Source organism: Prionailurus viverrinus, chromosome A1 (assembly GCF_022837055.1).
Source record: "Prionailurus viverrinus isolate Anna chromosome A1, UM_Priviv_1.0, whole genome shotgun sequence".
NCBI lineage: Eukaryota > Metazoa > Chordata > Mammalia > Carnivora > Felidae > Prionailurus > Prionailurus viverrinus.
This window is the reverse complement of record NC_062561.1, coordinates 29,530,273-29,554,411: the sequence shown is the minus strand read 5'-3', so window position 1 is coordinate 29,554,411 and position 24,139 is coordinate 29,530,273. Positions and strand designations below refer to the sequence as shown.

The 24,139-nt window shown below is 36.2% G+C and overlaps 1 protein-coding gene across 7 annotated transcripts in view; it reads right to left on the bottom strand.

Moving 5' to 3' along the window:
* ELF1 (E74 like ETS transcription factor 1) overlaps nt 1-24,139 on the bottom strand; it is a 106,419-nt gene that overhangs the window by 49,809 nt on the left and 32,471 nt on the right. For 4 of the 7 annotated variants that reach the window (XM_047868290.1, XM_047868273.1, XM_047868266.1 and 1 more), the window contains one exon: nt 4,091-4,390. In XM_047868290.1, coding sequence (XP_047724246.1) covers nt 4,091-4,162 — 72 coding nt within the window. In that variant the 5' untranslated portion in view covers nt 4,163-4,390. Of the gene's footprint in view, nt 1-4,090; nt 4,391-4,996; nt 5,326-12,648; nt 12,777-14,065; nt 14,246-24,139 lie in introns of those variants that run through there. The other 3 variants (XM_047868300.1, XM_047868307.1, XM_047868281.1) reach the window with 3 other exon arrangements.

Genomic DNA, 24,139 nt, shown 5'->3' with positions numbered 1-24,139 from the left:
AATAAATAGAAAAACTCTGTATGGATATTTACTTATTTATAATTTCAGTGATAAGTTTTGAAAGTTATTTGACATGGTGTTGACTAAACACATACAACAGAACAGTTCTAAATACATAACAGAAAAAAGACTCCATGAGGATTTCTTTCTGGTCTTACACAATTGTGGTGATATGGCAAAACTGTCCATGTACTGAGAATGTGGATAAATAGGTTCCTAGAAAATATATATACTGTAGTCAAGAGAGTTTGGGGAACATTACCTCTCATTCAAAAGTCTTCTGATGTGATAATGTACATATGAAAATGTAATGTGGCAAATAGTAGAACAATGACAGTAAGTGATATAGAAATGACAGGATAAAATTTGTTAATTCCTGAAGGAATAATTTTAGGATAAATTTCTAGAATAAGCAGGTTTTGTCCTAAGATTTTGAAAGAGATTAGAACTTCAATAGGCAGCAGGTATGAATGTGGGAGATCAAGCAGGAAAGCACTGGACATTATACAGTAGGCTGACAAAATTAACATAGTACAAGAAACAAAAAAACATCAAACAGTTACACTATGAAAAGCTTTTAACCATAAGTTAAGGTGGTTAGACTGATTATGTAGTCAAGGAATCCGTTAAAAGTTTCAGTACTTTCTACTGTTCCAGAACACTTCTGCTCATTCATTTGTTAGATAAACTGGATCTTTCTACAAGATCCAGTTCTAACGTAACTTTCACAGTGAAGGTTTCCCAAAGTTGCAATGCTGTGTTTCTCAAACACTGCATGGAGAATTACTGGGTATCTTGTTAAAAAGGCAGCAAGGCACTTTTTATCATTTAGCGTCAAGGAATCAATATTCAGAGCAAACCAATTTATACCCAAAGAAGGAATGTTGTAAGACCACCTTCTTATATTGTGATAGGATTCTACAAAAATATTTGTTTCACTTTCCCATGCATGTCACCAAGCTTCTCCCTAGTGAGCTAAGTCTGTTAAGTATAAATAACTATGATTTACTAGGTTCTACTTTTAGAACAACTGAAAAAGTATAAAATGTAATGACATGTCAAAATTATAAAATGCATTAAACTACCAGCTGTTTTTCATTAAATTAACTTCTGGATTATTTGAGCCTATAAGTCAAGTTTTTCTCTTTAGAAACTTGTATCCACAACCTTCAGATTTCTTATTCTCATAAATTCCCCAGGCAAACACACCTGTTTAATAAGGTCAAATCGGGGCGCCTGGGTGGCGCAGTCGGTTAAGCGTCTGACTTCAGCCAGGTCACGATCTCGCGGTCCGTGAGTTCGAGCCCCGCGTCAGGCTCTGGGCTGATGGCTCGGAGCCTGGAGCCTGTTTCCGATTCTGTGTCTCCCTCTCTCTCTGCCCCTCCCCCGTTCATGCTCTGTCTCTCTCTGTCCCAAAAATAAATAAACGTTGAAAAAAAAAAAAAAAATTAAAAAAAAAAAAAAAAGTTGAAAAAAAAATAATAAGGTCAAATCAAGGCACCTCCAAATAAAAGTACATACTGCAATTCAGCACTGATGGTGTTGCTCTCCCACAGAAGCGCTTCATTCTCTGCTACAAATATTCACAGTTTGGAACAGATAGCAAGAAAAGACTTTTAAAAGTGGCTTGTCAGAACCAACAATGTTGGTGTTTCCTTTCCAACATTACCAGCCCACCAAGCAATTGTGAAAAGAGTATGATACAAGGGAAAATGATCAAGGTGGAGGCAACCAGACATTAATGGTGTCAGTTGCTTTAGACGACATTTATAACCACAGACCATAACTCAAAACAGGAAATGTCTTCTAATCTGGTGTCTTCAAACAGTGATTTTATAAAGAATCAACCAAACCAATATAGGATCATAAAACAATTGTTTTAAAAGATACAAATATTTAGGGCACCTGGGTGGCTCAGTCGGTTAAGCGTCTGACTTTAGCTCAGGTCATGATCTCACAGTTTGTGACTTCGAGCACCGCATCAGGCTCTGTGCTGACAGCTCAGAGCCTGGAGCCTGCTTCAGATTCTGTGTCTCCCTCTCTCTTTGACCCTCCTCCACTCACACTCTGTCTCCGTCTGTCTCTCTCTCAAGAATAAACATTACAAAAAATTTTTTTTTGAAAAATAGAAGATACAAATATTGTATAACTTTGAAAAGTTACAATCCCAACAGAGTTTTATGTAACTTAAGGAGTTAATTCTAAAATTCATTCAAAACTCTATACCAATATTTTTAGGCAGGGGAGGGGGAATATCTTATCAGATGTCAAATCTATAAAATGATACTAATGAAAGTAATGTGATATTGGCATAATACAAAACAGTTAAATGGAATAAAATAATAAAATACACCAGAAAGTTCAAAACTAAAGTATTATGTGGTAATTTAATATATAAGAGAGGTGGCACTCTTAGTGTGGAAATCATAAAATATTCAATAAATCTGAAGGGTCAACATCCTCACTCGTGGGAGAAAACAGTTGTCAGATCCCTATACCTCACATTCTATTAAAAAATATATATTCCATATGTACTGGGGAGTTAAACACATAAAACAGAAGAAAATATAAACAGAGTATTTCATAATTTGGGGGTGAGGTAGTTTTTGTTCATTTCTACTTAGAAACTCATAAACTAAAAATGTGTAAGAAAGCTCTTGAATGATTTTATTGGCCTAATTAGGCCTCTGACGCTCCGTCTTCTCTCTTTTCTACTCCTTCTTCTCAGTAGTTGCATAGCCTATGGCACCAAGATGGTCTTGGGAAGAAATTTTCCAGTTCCAGATCCAGAGGTACCACCCATACATATTGGAAATAAATAAGAGAGCCCCACTGCATCAAAATTTTTTTGGTAGGTAAAAAAGATGAGACTGAACATCTAGATCAATGATTCAGTTTCTCATGAGTAATTTTCCATGTAACTATTAATACATTTTTAATTGGGACCAAGCAATCTTCTCCCTCAAACTTTTTCCCTTCCTAACCAAAGCTCATCTGGATTTTAAGGCACCTCAATCCAAATTCTCTTTTATAGGTTATTTATAAATTTTTAGATCTGTCACCTCAATAGACAATACAAACAGCAAAAAAATTATAATTCCCTGTCAAAAGTAAGAATCAATTTTATTATCTGTAGTAACTATGTTTCTAGATTAAAAGTATGATACATTATAATTGGCCAATTAATGTGAAATATTTGGGATTAGGCTTTTTTCAGTATCTAAATCAACTTACTGGGCATATTTTAAACGTGCAGGTCCTCAAAATATTTTTGCCAGTATAGTGAGTCTAACACAGCATGTCTCTCACATCATGTCTTAATTAAATTCCTACCTAACCTGTTTAAAACGAAGTAAATTATAAAGTCCCAAGAACCCCTAGCATCTCCCCCACCCTGCAGTGGGAGGTGAGGCAGGGCAGGGAGACTAGAATTAACTTAGATCCTTTTCTCAATGCCTCTTGGATCTTCTTCACATTCTAGAAACAGTAATTTGAACATCACTGAACATAAACTAAGTGAAAGCCAGTTTGAAATTATTCAGTTTAATCCCTTCATTCAACAGATGATGCAATCTAGATCTAGAGAAGTGAAGGGACTTCCTCAGAATCACGTGCTTTGCACTGAAGTGATGTATGATTATGGGACTACTAACATCTTTCCTTCCACTTAAAAAACAGCCCAGGATTACAAATACTAATTAAGCAACTATTACAACCACCAGTCCTATATTACAAAAAAAAAAAAAAAAAATGTACATGTCTTGTTGTTATGTCCTCTAGAAACTTTTCAAACTACTTTGAAATAATTACTTAAGGTATTTTATTTAAAGTCTCATTAAAAAAAAAAACACCCAAAATTACTACTTCCATGTTCCACACCAAAACTAAGGATTAAATTATTTCTCAACAAATTAACTAGTACTTAAAACATAAGATCACAATTGCCTCCAAAATTTTAACATCTACATTTTTACATTAATAAGGTTTCTCCTATGGTCTTTTAAAGTAAATAATTTTCTGTCGCAAATGGAAGAATCGTAACAATAAATTTATTAAAATCCAATTTCCTCTGGGTCTCTGGGTCTCATACCTGTTGTTCATCCTCCATGACGTTACTAGCAAATTCAAACACTAGGTCGTTCTGTTGGACAACAGCAGCCATAATAAAACATTCCCCTTAGATCCACATGAGAAAAATTCCAAGCAGGTTCAAGTATGAGGCAGCAGAATCCAGTGACCAATTTGGGTAAAAAACCCTCAGCTAAGTCTGTTAAGTTACTGTAGACCAGGTTTTCTTTCAGGACGGCACTACAGGTTTCCTTGGTTCACTGATATTCCACTCAAACAGAGGCAATTTTTCTGAAATTTTTCTTCTTTAGAACTTCTTGGCCTGAAAAACAAAAGCTTAAGTTAATTATGAAAAAGTAATCGTGCCCATTCAGAATATAACAATTATTACCAAGGGCAGTGTCTCCAAAGTATTTTTTGTTAATGTTTTTAAACAAAATCAACATGACTGATGAATACAGGCTTTTTTTTTCTTAAGTTAGATATATATTTTCTTTGAAGATTTCATTCTTGCTAAGATAAAATCACCTCTCATTTCTGAAAGTGAAGCCATTCTCCCCTCCCCCCAGTTAAACTACAGTTAAAGTGCCGAATACTTAAAAAAAAAAAAAAAAAAAAAAAAGTCCACACAGCAATAACTAGGTTTGTAACTGCAATAAAGGACATATAAACAATTTCCTTCTTGCCAGTAACCCAGCAAACCACACAGGAATTGTTCCTCCATGAGTAATTTCATCTGTATATTTTTGCCCTAGGAGAAACATTCATACAGTGTCCCTGTTATGCCTAATATATATAAGAATTTAAAGTCTGTCTCATACATTTAAAATTCAGTAAGCACTATTTTAAAAGCCTTTAAAAATAAGCAGAAATTAAAGTCCACTTTTTCTGTTCTTTTAAAAGGTTTCTGTTAAGAAGAATGTTTTACCATGCTTAAGCCTGTCTTCAGTGGCTTCTTTTTTAATGTACTGAAATGTATCCTTATCTCTAGCACAGGCTTGCAAGCAACAGGAAGGAAACGGCACTTGACCACGTCATGGCAAATTAGAACATGCAAAGAACTGCACTTTACAATAGTAGAAAAACAGAAACGCAACTTAAGAGTGAAAACAATTTCAGTGGAGGGAGAAATGCTTAAAAAGTGCCTGCCAATGATGTTTGCCTACTTAAAAAAAAGCTACCACTATTAACAAAAGGAAAACGTTTTAAGTTTATCACAATTTTATGAAATACTGCATCATAGGATTATGACTGTGTGATATGAAAAGACAAAGATTATAAAAATAATCACATTAAATAACATTTGAAATAGCACTTACAATTTTAATTTTAAAGAGACAAGTTAGAGAATGAAGCTGAGCTGGTGAATCAGTTTCCCTGAAAACAGCATGTGCCAGCTGAATCAGATACTCAATTTCCTAATTTCAGTAAAGTCAATATATACCCTGGACTCTGGGGGTTATCATGGCTAACTGTAATTTCCCTAACTGGGAATCAAAATAAAGTAAGGGTTAAGAATTTAATTCAGGTAATACTTCTACTCACTAAACTGAATTCTAACCCAGCAGTGCCCCACACCCACTCTATACCCCACCTCTTTCAATAATGAGTTCAACCCCAACACTGGGAAAGCATTTTTATTTTTAGCACATTCAGGTCTTTTTTGAGCAATTCACCATACCTGGAGGGGAAAAAAATGCTTTCACCTAAATTGATCACAGACAGACATATAAACATAAGACACACATTTGGCTTTGGTCAAATGTTACTTATAATCTTGTCCCTTAAATTACTACCCAACCTAATTCTTCTGCACTGGGCTTCCCTTCTTATGGTCCACCACACAAACTACATTCCTTCTTGCCTCCCTGCTCAAAATCTACTTATTCACCATTTCCAGAATACTGCTCTCACCTCAGCACCCATTCACATCTCTCCCAGTCTTCAATACTCAAGTTCCATTTCTTTCACAAACCCCCCAAACCTCTCGGCCTCCACCTATCTGGATCGATCCCTTCAGAAATATGACACTTACTGCCTGTCATGTTAGCACTAACTATACACTGTCTCACATGGGAAAATCATGTCCCCCTAATTCAATTCAATAAATCTTTGAGTGTCTATGATATCTAAAGCAATATGCCAGGAAGCAAGATAGAGCAAAACTTCTCTAGGTGAATAACCATTGTCTAAAATTCCTTCTGTACCTACCATACCTGGGTGCCCATAGTAATAGTAAAAAGGATTATATTAAAGACAGATACTGCTTAAAAATCTATCATTAGATATTTAAGCTATATCTACATATATTATTTATAAAGAATGATTGTAGTACTTTTGATAAAGAGGAAACCATTATCCCAAACTTGAAAAACCACAGTAAGAAGTCAAGTAACCAGAATCAAGGGATGTTTCCTGATAACAAAAGTTTCTCTGTAAAAGGTTAGATTCCAAAAGGCCTATTCCAAATCCATTTATTTGGGGTTTTTTTTTTAATGTTTATTATTTTTAGTTTTGAGAGAGAGAGACACAGAGTGCGAGCGGAGGAGGGGTAGAGACAGGAAGGCACAGAATCTGAAGCAGGCTCCAGGCTCTGAGCTGTCTGCACAGAGCCCAATGCAGAGCTGGAACTGGGAGATCATGACCTGAGCTGAAGTCAGATGCTTAACTGACTGAGCCACCCAGGAACCCTCCAAATCCATTTATTTGTAAATACAAAGTGACACTCTACCAGTGACCAATGTGAACACATCTGTGTAAAGTTTAAGTTTCCTTTCTTTTCCATTGCAATGAGGTACCTTTTCTTACTAACATTTCCACACTATTATGCTTTAATAAATGTTTTTCAAAAGTATAAGCAATCAACATACCCACACCTTCAGGTACACACTGACAACCAAGAATAATAAACCAAAACTGAAATGACTGCCCATGATGACTAGGCCACTTGTTGGGATGGAGACACCTTCACTCTGGTGAGGTAGCTTTGGTACATTTCTATATAGAAGTCATCAACTAAAAATGTGTAAGAAAAGCTCCTGAATAATTTTATTGGCCTAATAAGGCCTCTGATCCTCTGTCTTCTCTCTTTCCCACTCCTTCTTCTCAGTAGTTGCATAGCCTATGGCACCAAGATAGGTCTTGGGAAGAAATTTTCTGATTCTGGATACAGAGGTTATCACCTGTACATGTTAGAGATACTTAAATAAGAAAACCCCATTGCATCAAAATCTCTTCAGTTAACAGATGAGACTGAACATCTAGATCAATGATTCAGTTTCTCATGAGTACACTGAGTTCCTGTGCCCAAGGTCTCACAATCTGAAAGTGTCACATAAGTACAATGAGATTCCTTACCTCTTAATTCAGGACTCTGTCCAGATCAATAGTACAGAGCCTTCCCTCTAAATCTACCTGACACAGATTGTACACACACACACACACACACACACACACACACACACACACACCAAATTGGAAAAAAAAAAAAAAGTCTCCATCTTGAGTTCAGCTCATCTCCAAATCCACACACTCAACTTTTAAGTCCACATCAGTGCCCCCTCAAAGTCAATGTGTCTAAAACATGTCCCAAACTGAACTTATCATTTTATTCCTCAAAGTTGCACTAGTATGAAAAAGACATGGGTACTCAGACTGAGGAGAAAAAGCATTTTTTGCCCTCTCCTAACAAATTATAAGGTCTTTGGTTAACTCTATGTATTATATTCAGGAACATTCTACTGCGTAAGTAATTCTCAAACCTATTTCATTTTCAAAGTGTCACTTAGTCTTTATAAAATACCAAGAAAAAATATATGTGAACACTGTTTATCTAACATAGACATAAACAGTTAACTTATTTGCACAACTTTGAGAGGTCATCTAGTTGAACATCCACCAAATAGTAAAAACTCCCCAAGTTGGTTCTCATGTCTTTCAACTGGGTCAGGATCATATTCTTATTCTCCAAGGAGACACACACCACAGAAGGGTCTTAACAATAAGGTAGTCCTAGTATCTTATCGCCAAAATAAGCTGCAGATTTAAAGTCAAATAATAAAGCAAGCAAAAACAGTTAAAAGAGCAGTTAACAGCTCTGGAGTTGGACCACCTGAGTTTGAATCTTCTGTACTGTGACCTTGGACAAGTTACTTACTGTCAGTCTCCCTTTTCTATGAAACAGGTACAAAATGCAACACCAAAATCTAGAGTTGCTGTAAACAAGCTATGCAAAATCCATATACAGAATGCTGGCCACATGAGTTTTGCTCCATACACAACAGCTTCATTATTGTCTCAGTACAATGCAAGGGACATGTAACAGGTGAATGCCACTTAACTGATTACTCCTTAAGTCTCATTTCCATACTCCCTGGGAGTCTCCTTGACCACAGCGATTTGCTAGACTCCAACAAAGAATACTATAGCCCATTATCAACAAAAGTATAATTCTATTCCAGTGCCTGAAAATTTGGCACCTATCTGATAAATCCAGCTGCTTCTAGGCTAAGACCTCACCCTGTCTGGCAAGCTTCCCTTAACACAGAGTTCCATTATGCCCCTGTTCCAAACAACATGAATTTACTGATTGTAAACACAAAACCCTCAGCCACATAGATGGCTACTACAACCAACTCAGTTTGTCTCATTTATTATAAAATATTTCAGGTATTCTAAAAACATGACAGTCAAAATCAGTTTTTAATACTTCTCACACCTGCTTTCTTCATCCCTGATTGAATGCAAAGTTAAGTTTCCTTCGAAAGGGCTTTAAACACAAGAGTCTACAAACCTATTAATTCATAATGGCATTTAAAAACACATCATTGCTACCCTTTGGAAGGTGCCAGGTCACCAACTCATATACTCAAAATGAAAATTAATAAATAAAAGTAATGACAAAAACATTTCAGATTAAATCATTCTAGCCCCAAGGAGGTAAAATTCACTAGCTTAGAGCAATGGGGTGCATGAATGACTACCTTTAATAAAACATTCAGACAGTGCTTGTATGTTTATGTATGTATGAGTATCTAAAGAATTGGAATTCTGTAGTAATGCCAGATGCCAAGTATCTGAAAAGAAATAATTTTTTATGAAGTAGTAAACTAATACAAGGCCCTTTGCAACAAACAGACATACCCATCATAAGAAAAGTGAGTATATTTGGAAAAACCATTAGCTTAGAAGAAATACAATAAAAATGAAATAGAATAAGAGAAAAGAAGAAAAGCTATGCAAATTAAAATGAGAAGCAAGCAATAAACCCATATACTGTAATGGCTGGAATTTTTTTGTAATATAAGACAGGGCTTTTCATGTGTTTTCTAACACGCAGAATGTTTTACATTAGCTTCCAGAAGACATGAAAATAATAAATCAGCAGTACCAAGATAAATTCTGTACAATCGTCCCAGGGCCTGCCCATTCTCAATCTAAAAAGAGTGGAATCACACAATTTTAAAGCTGAAAAATACCTAAGGATTACCTAAAACAATGCATTCATTGACCAGCTAAAGAATTTGAGCCTAGCAAAATCTGACTTGTCCAAGGTCACAAAGACAGTGGAAAAGAAAGCAAAAGAGGCCCAAATTCCCAGCCCAATTCTCTACTCATGTCCCTAAATCTGCATTAATAGAACTTCATCAGTATTGTTCTTTGGCAGAAAGACCTGGAAAATAAGAAATCTCTGCCACAAATATTTATAGCAAAGGTCTCTACACTATTCCATACAACTTCTTGATATATGTTAAGTCATTTTTGTTCATATTTTTAACCGGAACAACTTTAAGTAGAGGAGTTTGTGGATTTTTCTATCATTGTTTTAAATCTTCAAGTTTTACTCTTATTGCTCTCTCCCATCATATTAGTTTTACCTTCACTCACCCTAAAAAGTGAGAACATTTATAAAGCTTTTTATAAAGCTACCACACTTAAAATTTATTCTAAAATATTTTTATGAGTTAATAACTGACATTATGCTTGCTAGTTCTTTTTTTTTTTTAATATATGAAATTTATTGTCAAATTGGTTTCCTAGTTCTTTGAATACAGTATTCCTACAGCTTTACATTTTTAAAAATGTGAATCTGGAAGAAGTGATTTAAAAAATACACCAAAATGTAGTTACAGTTAAGGACCCAGATTTGAACTTCCTCAAACAAGGGTGGTTCGTCTCTCAGTTCCTATTGAGTGAGAAAGAAAGAAAGAAAGAAAGAAAGAAAGAAAGAAAGAAAAGAAAGAAAAGAGAGAAAGAAAGAAAGAAAGAAAGAAAGAAAGAAAGAAAGAAAGAAAGAAAAAGAAAGAAAGAAAAAGGGGGGGGCACCAGTTGTAAAAGAAATCTCACTCTATAGCCCTGTCTAAATCACGTGCTGTACACACAACACAAAAGTTAAAACAAAAATACAAATTAATGTCACAAGAGGAATAAATCATTCCCCACTGCGTTCAGGGCTCTCATATTATTTCAAACATTCACAGAATTTAAGAAAATTTAGAAAAAGTTTAAAAATATGTCCTTGAAATCTATGTAAGTGCCATATACATATATTACCACCAATATCTTCTAAATAGCTATCCTGCCTTAAGCATCTTTCATTCCAACTTGGGGAGAAGGCAAGGGGAACGGAAGTACCTAAAACTTTTCCTAAAGTACAATTTTATTTTCAAGTAAATGAAGCACAAATTGGTGTTTTTTTGTATAGAAAGCCTCGGTCAGGCTTCCAGCGACATATGCAAAGCTAAAGCAGGGCATGGAAACATGAATATGTTCACCTCACCCCAAGCCATGTTAAGGTAATCTCTCTCTCTCTCTCTCTCTCTCTCTCTCTCTCTCTCTCTCTCTCTCACACACACACACACACACACACACACACACACACACACACACACTCACACTCACTCACTCACTCAATATGATCAAGTCAAGCAGGATGACTTCTCTATGTTTTCGCCTTTTTTGCTGACACCCGGATGGACAGTTCCAGGACTCTGAGGGCAGGCTGCAATTACTCACTGCCTAGACCTGAAATTCTGGTTCTTTCACATTGTTCTCCACTTTCCATCCTTGGCCACTTGGGCCTACCTGGTGTCAGGTTACACTCAGGCAGCATTTATAGCACCTTGCAAAACAGCCAAACAGATTACATACCTAGACCTGTCAATACCTGCGATCTCAAGATTAACCCTTTTTCTGAGCATTTTCTGAAAACAAGAGAATTTAGAACCAAGGGGAAATATCCAACGGTAACCTGATATTGTTTTAACTTTGGTCACAAAAAAAAGAATTTAACTGCTTTCCCATCTCAAAATGGTTGAAAGTGATAATTATCAACCAAAATGCCATTAATTGATGATTTTTATTATGCAAATGAACTAAAGGAACTTTCTTCCCTTCGGCACCCCAAACCTGAAATCTCACAGAAACACACTTATCCATTGAACACAAAGATGCTAAAATGTGCTTATCAGCAAAACCAGTTCAGCAGTTTAAAATTCTTCTCTCTGTAACAAACAAGAATCAACTTGCAAGGAAATTCTATTTCATTTCTGTGTTGGTTCATTCCCCTGGTTAATAGATTCATCCTCTTAGAAAATGCTCACTGGCGCAATCGTTCCCCTATCTGCGCACACGACGGTTCTCATCGGGAAGCGTTTCACTCTGGCCCAGACTGCAGGGGAAAAGCCAGGGGTAGGTTGTTTAAAGGTCCCCCAGGAGATTTTGCAGCATGCCACACCTCCCCACACCTCCAACTCCCACACGACACAACACTCTTCTAGAATAAGCTGTATTTGTCATATGAAGTTTTATGGAGAGACACACTGTCCCTCCAGTGTACCACTCTTACTTTAGCTCCCCTGGAGCTGTTCTTCAGCAACAGAAGCAACTTAGCAAAGATAAAAATATCAGCAACTTACTTCTCTACTGCCTCCACTGCCTATAGGAAAAACTTCAGATCCATTAACAGGGATTAAGCAAAAGGCATGAGAAAACGTGGTCAGATCTGTAGAACAGAATAATCTCCACAGGATAAGGACTGAAAAGAGTGAACAGGAATATTCCATGGAGCAAGTTTAAAACTATACCTCTGTCACAATTTTACTACTCTTTACTCTCATCTCAGAAAAGGTATTCCACCATTTCTGCATTTTATTGTCCTCACAGTCGCCCAACCCCACGCTAGTATTAAAGAAGCCAAAGTCAGGGGTGCCTGAGTGGCTCAGTCAAATCACCGTCAGACTCTTTGGCTCAGGTCATGATCACATGGTTTGTGAGTGAGAGCCCAGGGTAGGGCTCTGCAGACAGCTCAGAGCCTGAAGCCTGCTTCGGATTCTATGTCTCTCTCTCTCTCTCTCTCTCTCTCTCTCTCTGCTCTCCCCTGCTTGCACTCTGTCTCTCTCTCAAAAATAAACATTAAAAAAATTAAAAAGAAATAAAAAATAAAGAAGCAAAGCCAGTGCTGCCCCATCCCCCCACCCCAACACAGTAAGCACCACTCTTTTCCAGGCTTCTGTCTGTGCTCACTGTCATGCTCAATCCAGATCTCTCCATGCATTCTTAGCTGGTCACAATCTTTTATACCTGTGGCATTTTAGGGTCCTCTTCAAAATCATAGTGGGACCAGACTTAACATTAACTCCAGGGGTGTCTGGTGGCTCAGTTGGTTAAGCAACCAACTCTTGATTTCTGTTCAGGTCATGATCTCAGTTTGTGGGACTGAGCCTCACGTTGGGTTCTGTGCTGACAGCTGACAGTGCAGAGCCCGTTTGGGATATTGTCTCTCTTTCTCTCTCTCTGCCCCTCCCCTGCTCTGGCTCATGTTCCTTCTGAAAATAAACATTAAAAAAAAAAAAAGTAAAGAAAAATAATATCAACTCCAGAGAAGCAAAACTGTTTTCACCTTTTTCCAAGTTACCAAGGTTGATGGATTTTAAGATTCCTTGGGCACAAAATTTCCCCTTCACACATATGAGAAGACCCCTAATGACCTAGTGTTTTCATAATATTACCCCCTTTCTTCTTTAAATAATAGAAATCTATCTTAAATAAGTCTGGATTTAATCGAACAATTCTGGTGTCCCATGTCAAGATCCTTAAAATGGAATTCTTCCTATAATTGTTCTCACAACTGTCTGGCAATCAGTTAAGATTCTAAACTCAGTGGCACCAAAACACGAGACCCAAATAAAACCGCAAGACGAGAGGTAAGAAGGTAGAAGGGCAAGGGCTTAATACTGTAACACACATACTTAAAATATACACATGCAACATTTATAAATTATACATGTAGCTTTTTATCTTCCTACTGTACAAATTTTAGATAGAAGCAAACTTCTATTACTACTCATAAGAAATATGCAAATTTATAATACAGAATAATTAAAATATTAGGCCTTCCACCTTTCATAATATAATTGCTCACTAATTTTTCAATCATATGAATCCATTTTGGTTACTGTTAATTGAAGTGCATCAACATCTTGCATTAGGTCTTCTCTGAGAGGAAACAGTTTTGTTACACTTATCTTATATCCAGAACTAATCAGAAGATCCCATAGCATTCATTTTTAAAAGAAAGCATGCTTCTACTGATTGACTTAGTGGTAAAAAGTTGATGAATATTTACTGATCTTCCCCTAAACTCAGTACCATGGTAAATACAAAAAGATAATGCATGGCCTTGTTCCCATGACATGTACAATTTAGTTCAGGAAACAAGAGACAATAACTGAACACCAAAAGGTAGTATAAAATTAGATGCTCATAAAGCTGGTCAGTACTACAGCATTTCAGAAGAGGGGATGGTCAAACAGGTCAAGGAGCACTCACAGACAACAAAGGACTTAAAATCAATCTTTTAAAGGAAGGTAACAGAATGTGGAAACACTAAGGGAAAGGATAAGATAAAGTATAGCATGTGTGTGCATTTGCATGTATGCTGAAACACAGAAGAATGCAGAGAATCAAAACTGACCAAAGTAAACCTGAAGACACTTACCAGCTTGACAACAGCTAAGGAGGCGTCAACAGGAAATGGTAGAACACGTGGTTAAATAAGCAAAGTAAAACCAAATTATGGAGTCTTGAAAGTCAGGCAGTAGTATTTAGGCTTGATTTGGGAAGAGGCATAAAGTCCCTGGAGATTTTCAAATCAAATGGCAACAACAGAGTGTAGTCCCTATGAACACAAAGCCCAATGCAAGTCACATGCGTGGGATCTGGTAACTACTATCCAAAAATGATGGGAACAGCTTAAACAAACATTCCACAACTTGACTGCTACACCAATAGCTTCCAGGCACCAATGTGGACACTGCCCTCCTTAAATTCTTCATTAATTACTTATAGAGATTCTCAACAATGGTTTTTTGTGTGTTTTTTTTTTTTTAAGTTTATTTATTTTTGAGAGACAGGGAGAGAGCATGAGCAGGGGAGGGGCAGAGAGAGAGGGAGATACAGAATCCAAGCAGGCTCCAGGCTCTGGGCTGTCAGCACAGAGCCGGATGCCGGGCTCAAACCCATGAACCGTGAGATCATGACCTGAACCTAAGTCTGACGCTTAACCGACTGAGCCACCCAGGCGCCCGTCAACAATGGTTTTTAAACTGCCTAGAGTGTTGGAAAATTGTTTAAAACAAAATTCACTTAACTAATTTACTTAAGTTTTTGTTCTCTGCCTAAGAACTGGAAGAGAGGGGAAACAAGAAAATAAAATTTTCAAAAGATATTAACATTACCACATAACCTTTCCTGTAAGTTACTCATTTGAACATCAAAACTGCCTTACGACCATTCGAATAAGAATGGAACTTTGAAATATGTGAACTAGTTGAATCTAGAGAGGTTGTATCCTGTCATTTAGTATTAAGTATTTTGAATAGATGATGCTGATTTAGTTACTCAATGAAGAAAGATGTCATATTCATGACAGATGCAAATTTCTTAGTCACTTAACAGAGACTGCTATCACCAGCATTCAAGGAGTCTCTACTTTCTTCCAGATAGATGGCCAGAAGACAGGTGGTCCTGTGAACACATGTAGTTGACCAAGTAAGGGTACATTAAACCTGCTCTTTAGTAGAGGTATGTTCTGCTTTATGGCTTTGCCTTACTCTTGCAAAGTTCAAGAATTCCAAGTCACCTTAGTAGATGTAATAGGCACTTATTAAATTTTTAAACTATACCTTTGCATAAAGACACATCCAGAAATTGTACAAGAGCACAGTAAGGTTTATTGATAATTTTTAGTAATACCTAATGTCTAAAAAGTGCTTTATAATTTTCAAGGGAAAACACATATACTACCTTTACTTAAGTCTTAAACATTGATAACAAGCACTGGATTTTTAAAAAAAGACACAAAGAACCATGACACTTATCCTCAAGGAGCTTGAGAAAGAAATGGTAACAACTTGGAAAATAAGTATGTGGAAGAAAGTAATAGATAAACCATTTATGTGTGCCAGGCCCTATGCTAAGTACTTTACTGTATCCGTCATTAAATCTTCATATCAGTAATATCCACCTCACTTTATTTACATAAAGATACAAGGATTGAGAGAGCCAACCAAATAAGGGTAGGGACATGGTCAGGGTCACCACCATACTCCCGCATCTAACACAGATGCTTCATGATAAATATCTGCCAAATGAACGCTCCAGCTGTTCGGAGAGTTTCAGCACATGTCTCAATTCAGCTCACACTCATCTACCTATTTATGCATTCAACAAATATCCACTTAGCACCTACAATATCTCAAGGCTCTGTTCTGTGTTAAACAAGTAACAGCAGTGAACAAAACAGACCAAAACTTCTACTTTCATGGGGATTCTAATCTAGTTACCTTTTTTTTTCCCTTTCTATTTCATTCATCAGCCCACCTACCTCCCCTTTGGTAACCATCAGTTTTACTTTACGGAGTCTGTTTTGGTTTGTTTCCTTTTTTTCCCCTTGTTTGCAGTTTTGTTTCTTAAATTCTACATATGAGTGAAATAATATGGTATTTGTCATTCTCTGACTCACTTATTTCACTTAGCATTTATACTCTTTAGCTCCATGTTGTTGCAAACGGCAAGATTTCATTCATTTTTATAGCTGAATAATATTCCATTGCATCTATCTACGTACACACCACATCTACTTTATCCATTTGTTTATTAATGAACACTTCGGCTGCTTCCATAATATGGTTATTGTAAATAATGCTGCAATAAACATAGGGGTACATGTATCCCTCTGAATTAGTGTTTCTGTATTTGGGGGGTAAATACCCAGTAGTGTGACTACCGGATAGGAAGGCAGTTCTGTTTTTAACTTTTTGAGGAATCTCTGTTTTCCAAGTGGCTGCACCAGTATATCTGTATTCCCACTAACAGTGAACAAGAGTTCCTTTTTCTCCACATCCTCACCAACACTTGTTGTTTCTTGATCTAATTAGTGATTTTAACGAGGACAATTATGTTTCCCCTCAAAATATTCTGAGTTAAAAATGTGGGACATTAAAAATGTCAGGCAATACAAGTTTCTATTTTACACCATGAGTAGAAACTTCTGCCACTCTCCTTCCATGTCTATCTCCCACTATCTCTGACACCCCAACAATTGGGCACAGAAAATGTGACCTCTCCTACTCCAAGAGGAGAGTAAGAGTTGTGGGAGAGGTGTTGCATCTTTAAGACAATTTGGAAGTACCTATGAAGAGGGAAAGGGAAAAACATGAGATGGGAATGTAGACAGGGGAGAGATATAGCTAAATCCAAAGGCAGGTTTCTTTCAGGCAAAGCTGATTAATAACCTAGATGTAGATTCCTAAAGGCCTCTATTTCACTTTAATTTTTATTTTGACTTTAAGTGAACTGAAATTTAACCACAATAAGTTTATTAGGATTTTACAAAGCATTCTCTTTACAAATATAAACATTTCAAGGAAGAGACCATTCTCCCTGTATTGTCTCTTCTTATACTCTAGATGGCCTTCAGAAATCATATCAGTACTATCTATATTCTTTTATTTATTTAACAAGCACTCATAGGGACCTATCTGCCAGATGCTGGTGGGTGAGGGAGAAGGACAGGGAACAGACAGTGACTAAGACCCAGTCTTGCCCTATGGGCAATCACAGTCTGCCAGCTAAGACAAATGATAATCACAATAATACTTATGATATAGCAGGGGTCGACACAAATTTTATTTTCCCATGTTATCCCATAATTATTTACTATGTCCCATCTCTTAAGGTTATAAGCTACTTGAGAATAAGACTTATATAATTTTTTTCTGTATGTTCCTTATTAACATAATTTAAAAGCATATTAAAAGTATACGGTGTTGGAGCGCCTGGGTGGCTCAGTTGATTAAGCGTCCAACTTTGGCTCAGGTCATGATCTCACAGTTTGTGAGTAAAGCCCCACATAGGGCTCTGCGCTGACAGCACAGAACCTGCTTTGGATTCTCTGTCTCCTTTTCTCTCTCTGCCCCTCCTCCACTTGCTCCCTCTCTCTCTCTCTAAAGTAAATAAAAACAATTAAAAAAAAAACATTAAAAAAGAAAAAAGTACATTGTGTTGAGAGTCAAAATTAGGCCACAAGATGAAAGGACATTGCCTTTTGTTAATAAAAAAGACTTACTGAAATTCTCCATTAAAATGATAAAAGATTAGTGTTTCCATTTGTCTGCTTTAGCATTTCACAGAATTTTACATGATGTCCTCACCTGCCAGAACCAACTGGTGGTATGCTACACTTTGCTATGCTCAAAGTGACATCTATACATGTATTTTCTGATTCAAACACAGAAAAACACAAATACAGAAATACCACCAGCAAATGATGCAATAATGGGAAGCCCTACTCAACAACCCTATGAACTATTCTCCACATGTCTAGCCTTTGTCAGGTGTTTTTGTTTTGTTTTTTAAATCAGGTTTTAATAAATATTAAGAACTACTTCACTGGTTCTTCTGAAACTCCTTAAAAAATGAAATTCATATACTTTATAATTTTTCCTTTAATCTTTATTTTATTTTTTTTAATTTTTTTTTTCAACATTTATTTATTTTTGGGACAGAGAGAGACAGAGCATGAACGGGGGAGGGGCAGAGAGAGAGGGAGACACAGAATCGGAAACAGGCTCCAGACTCTGAGCCATCAGCCCAGAGCCCGACGCGGGGCTCGAACTCACGGACCGCGAGATCGTGACCTGGCTGAAGTCGGACGCTTAACTGACTGCGCCACCCAGACGCCCCTTTCCTTTAATCTTTAAAAAGCAGATCTGAATCCTAAGATTTGACTTAATGTTTTTTACTTGATCATTTAAATTTGATTTTTAAAAATAAGATAGAGGGGTGGCTCAGTCAGTTAAGTATCCAACTTCAGCTCAGGTCATAATCTCATGGTTCATGAGTTTGAGCCCCTCATCAAACTCTCTGCTGTCAGCGCAGAACCCGTTTCAGATCTTCTCTCCCTCTCTGTCTGCCTATCCCCCTGCTTGCACGTGCTCCCTCAAAAACAATAAACATTTAAAAAGTAATAATCAAAAATAAATAAAAAATAACATAGGAACCTGTATCAATTTTCAGCTGGAAAAACTGTTAATACATGAACTTTTTAAAAACATTCCTAGAATAGAGAGATCTAAACTAAAGTCCTACTTGCAAAGAATCTTGCTCTGTTGATAATAAGGCTAATTTAGAGGCTCCAAATCACTGAAGTACAAAACACTTCGAGACAAGAACAGAAAATAACATAGGGAAAAGAAGTAGTAGTAAAGGGAATTATTCCTTTCAGTGGAGAAATCAGGAAAATTGTAATGAAGAGCTAGACATTTTCACCAGATTAATCTAAAGACAAAAATAAAAGATTTTTTAAAAATGTTTATTTATTTTGAGAGAGACAGGGAGGGAGAGAGAGAATTCCAAGTACGCTTCTTGCTGTCAGTACAGAGCCCAATGCAGGGCTCGATCTCACAAAGTGTGAGATCATGACCTGAGCTGAAACCAAAAGTTGGATGCTTAACCTACTGAGCCACCCAGGCACCCCAAAAGTTAAAGATTTTTGACGTTCAACAATCAGTGATAACTAAGGTATTCTCAGCTACATTTCTGAGTGAACCAATAAACAATCACCACTGTTAATATGCTGCAAACACTAATAATTTCATTAAGAATACTTGATTTCTATAAAAAGCAAAAAACAAGTGGAGGGCAAAAGTAGGAAAGAAACCTTATAATGAAATTGTTTTTACAAATAAACCATAAAGGAATATTGTAGAAAAGAGTCACATTGTAGTTCTTTAATCAGCTTTTTGTTTCTAGAATGGAAGAAAAGAAGTATCAAGCATGCATTTATTCCTCCGAAAAGTAATCTATTATAGGCTAGGTACTGGGTATACAAAAATGAAGAAGTAGCTAGTTCACTGCCTAGAGCAAGAAAAAAGCATATGAACAGATAACTATAAAACAATGTAAATAAATAAGTTAACAAAGTGTTAAGGGAATAGAGAGAAAGAGATAAATACCTGTGAGAACTTGAGAAACTTCACAAGGAAGTGACATGTGGGTCATTTCTTTAGGGGTAGCGTATCTTTTTCCAAAGTAGAGATAATGTAAGGGGGGAAGGGACATTCCAGGTAGAACAGGCAAAAGTAAACTCAAATATTTTAATCATGGAATAATAAATAGCAATTTAATGAAAACAAACTTTTTCCTAAAAGGACATAGGATGTAGCATCAGAAGATATACATTCAAATCCTAGTTCTTCCATCTACTATATTGTCTCAAATAAGCCAAGCTCTATGACCTCCCTTTTGTCATTTTAAAGTTGTACCATAAAATGCTTTAAATATTTTAAAGAATCTGGATATGCCAAAATACAAAAGTAAATTAACACTTTAATACTAAAATTCTGAGATAAAAATATTAGTTTATCACTTCATATTGAATGTATATCATATATACAAATTTGAAAGCCAATCTCTTATGACCTATAAAAATTTTACAAAAGGGGGCACCAGGTGGCTTAGTCAATTAAGCGTCCAATTCTTGATTTCGGCTCTGCCGGGTTCCATGCTGGGAATGCAGAGCCTGCTTGGGATTCTCTCTCTCTCCCCCTCTCTCTCATCCCCTCCCCAACCACATTTTCTCTCTCAAAATAAATAAATTAAAATTTTTTCCACAAAAATAAACACATTTTAAATTATGTAAAAGTTGTATTTTCTATATCAAACATCTAATTGTAATCCATAGTCCTTATAATAGAAAACAAGGCTACAACATAACTAGAATTAACAAGTGACACAAGTTTAGTGAAACAAGTCTTATACTTAACTGGTCTCCCTAATGGGAAATTAAAGCAGCAATTGTACATCTGTGTCTCTGTTCCTCTCATCGTGGTTTAACTGACAGGAAGCAGACAACAAGATATGGCATACAAACGTCAAGTATTTCCTGCCTTCTCTGCTACATTTTTATGTCTTGTTTTATAAATAGTCCAATAGTTTACGTGAAAATGTATTAAAGCACAGTCAAGTATACCATACAAATGGTGAAGAGTGTTTATGAAAACAGAGCAAGTAAAAAGGTATTTTGAGGTTGGGATCTAAGTTGCACACAAAAACTCATTATTACAGTTTTCTAAAAAAGTATTCTTAGGAGTTAACATCTTACAAATTAAGACTTAACCACAATGACTGAGTAAAACATCAAGTGTCTAAACAACAGAACAAGCCCTCAAACTGGTTAGATAAGTAACACTTGACCACCTAGATAAGTAAAAGATAAGTACCACCTTAAAAAATTAATCTTCAAGCAATTGTCTCACAACAAAGCAGGACAGATTACTTGCCTCTCTGATCTTTGGTCACTTTGGCTTCTTGTCAGCACTCTTCCCAAATTATAATTTGTGTCCCCACCCCCTGCAACCAAGCTATCTCTACTCCCTTGCCCAAATTGGCTAATATTACTTATTCATTTATGTTCAACTCTCAACTATTACATAAACTAAATAAAACTCTATTCTCAAAAAGTGAATTCTTACTGCTCTAAGTCATGTTAAGCAAACTTCCAATTAATTACAACTAAAACAGCGATGCTTAATTTTCATCATGCCAAACTGCTTTCCAAACCAATAATTCTTAAGAACCATCTCAGTTCATCACTCATATGCCTCAATCTATAAAGTTCTGGGTGCAATGCAGCCATCTTCTCCATTCATATTGGTCAATTCTTACCTTACCACAACTACATTTCACCAAGATTCAGTGCTATTCCTTTCTAGGTCAATGTTCAAAATGACTCAATATTTTACTGCACATAAACCCATCCTGAGCTTCCTGTCACCTCTCTTTCCTAAACAAAGCTTAGTATGCACTTAATAGTAAACTTCAAGCATGGAACCATGCTCCTGAAGTAACATTTATTAAATGACTGGCTTGGAAAACAATTTCTTTCTTACCCAGTATTTTTCAGTGGAAGGATGTAGTTCATTCTTCTCAAGAGTGTACGAGTTATTAGGGTCTTCTTAGCATGTCTTTAGTACATTGCTGCTCTTACTTATAAATAAATGTATTACCTCAACCATCCCCAGTATTTAGGAATAAATGCTCTCGGAACCCCAAGGGAAGTATCCATTTCCTTACACATTAGCTCCCTTCCCACAGCCTGTGACTCTGTCTGATGCTTGGTCAATCACCCTAAATGGTGGGAAGTCTCATAGCATCTAAGAACCTATTATCACCACCTTCTCAAAAATCAAATATGCTAACAATGGTGTGCAACTGTTTGATTGTAACAAGGGCAAGAATGTGTTACGCTTTCCCTTTCAGTTTATTCCTCAGACTAAGAGGCTGTAAATTATTCTATAATATACAAATTTGTCTCTGATCCACAGATCAAAGGATCAAACAGGACATCTAGTGTAGAAAGTTCATATCATAAAACATTTTCAGTAAGGTTATTTACAAATAAATCATCTGTTTCTAAATGCAAACTGTTTCAAACTGTCTCTCAAATTAAAACACACATAACATTAATTTTAATTACTCTAATTTAAATCTAAAATGTTTACATTAATTTTCTTTAGGCTTTAATATGTGTTTTGTGTGGTATATTTTAAACTTTACATAAATAGTACCATATCATATATATTCTCCTAGTATACTTTAATAGATGTAAGATACAAATTTTTGAATAAACACAAAGATTATTTGAAAGAAATTTTAAACATTAAACAGTCTTGACTTAGTGCTTAGAAAAGTATTATTACTGAAGACAAGTCATGGTTATTAGGCTTCCATTATAACAAAGAGAAAGATCTAAGATCTACAAAGCAGCCTACCTTCAATGATGCCTCTCACGAAAAGTGTTCAGACTTTCTGCAGAACACAGTTCACCATAAGACAACCATGTGTGGAGATCTTAAACAAGAAGCCTGGGGCCGGGGGGGGGGGGGGGGGGGCATCTAACAGTAACAGTTTCTGACAGCTTAAAGGCTACACCCTCCACTATTGACAGTGATGGTTCCACCGGCATGAATATGTTATCTATCATATCAACTGCAATGAGAAAATCTCTGGCTATGTTTGTTTTCAGAAACTTACGTCTTTAATTCACTCTGAAGCTGAATAATACACGGCAACTCAAAGTTCTCCCAATTAAGAACACATTAAGAAAATGTAAATCAGAAAATGCCAATGAGAAAGTGAATCTACATGAAGAAGTGAATTTGAAGGCATATTTCACCTCTTTCCATAAACCATATAAAAATGATTGATACTGATATTGATCCTTTTATATTGAAAATTAAACTCAGAGTTACTACACAGAAACCCCTTGGACAGAAGAGAAGCCAGCAGCTGCCTTCTTGGCCTTTTAATTTCCCTTTTATTAATCACAAAATCACCAATTAAAGGCAAATGTTGCGGGTCAGGATCAATACTTTCACTTTCTTCAAGAAATGTTGATTTCCTCATTAGAGAAGTACTGTATAATCGGCTTTTATTTGACATAAACTTTCACAAATTTAAATTCTATCATAGAACTGTGTAGAAGAATCATCCCTTAGTTAACTAATCCCCATTTGTGGACTCTTGGACTATTTCTAAAGTTGCCATATTACAGCGATTCCCAAAATGTACTTCTCAGAGCCACAGACGATTCATAAACCTTTTCAGAGAGTTCACGAGGTCAAAACTATTTTCAGACTAACACTAGGGTATTATATGCCTTTTTGCACCATGTTCACATTTACAACTAATAGTGCAAAAGCAAAGGTGGATGTAACTGTTAGTGCCTTAGCATGAAGCAGGGCTAGGTTACCAAACCACACTAGTCATTATAAAAGAAGGCAGTTTCACTTAAGAATATCCTTGACAAAGAGTAAAAATAATTTCTTAAATCTCAAACATTAAATACATGCCTTTTTAATGATAAAATAGGAAGTATGTATAAAGTGCTTCTGTCAAATTCTAAATAGAATGGTTGTCTTGAGAAAAAATACTAATTATTTGAGTTGTGAGCTAAACTAGCTGCTTTTTTTCATGGAATGCCATTTTTACTTGAAAGAATTACTCATTATTCATAATTGGATGTTTGGCAGACATGTTCCCCAAAATGAATAAAGTGACCCTGTCACTTCAAGGAAAACAACAGCATATGTCACCAATGATAACATGTGAGCTTTCAGAAGTGCCTAGATGGCTCAGTCAGTTAAGCGTCCGATTTTGGCTCAGGTCAAGATCTCTCCGGGTTTGTGACTTTGAGCCCCGCACCAGCCCACTCTGCTGTCAGCACAGAACCTGCTTCTCATCCTCTGTCCCTCCATGTCTTTGCACCTCCCCGACCTGTGCTCTCTCAAAAATAAAACGTTTAAAAAAAAAAAAAAAATGAGCTTTGAACTGAAAATCAGAATTTTGGAAAATTTATATCCACTACTTTGGGCTTATTAGCTTTTCCAATACTTAAAAAAACTTTTTGATAAGATTGGGTTTTTTTTTTTTAATTTTTTTAATGTTTACTTTTGAGAGAGACAGAGCAGGAGAGGGCAGAAAGAGAGGGAGACACAGAATCCCAAACAGG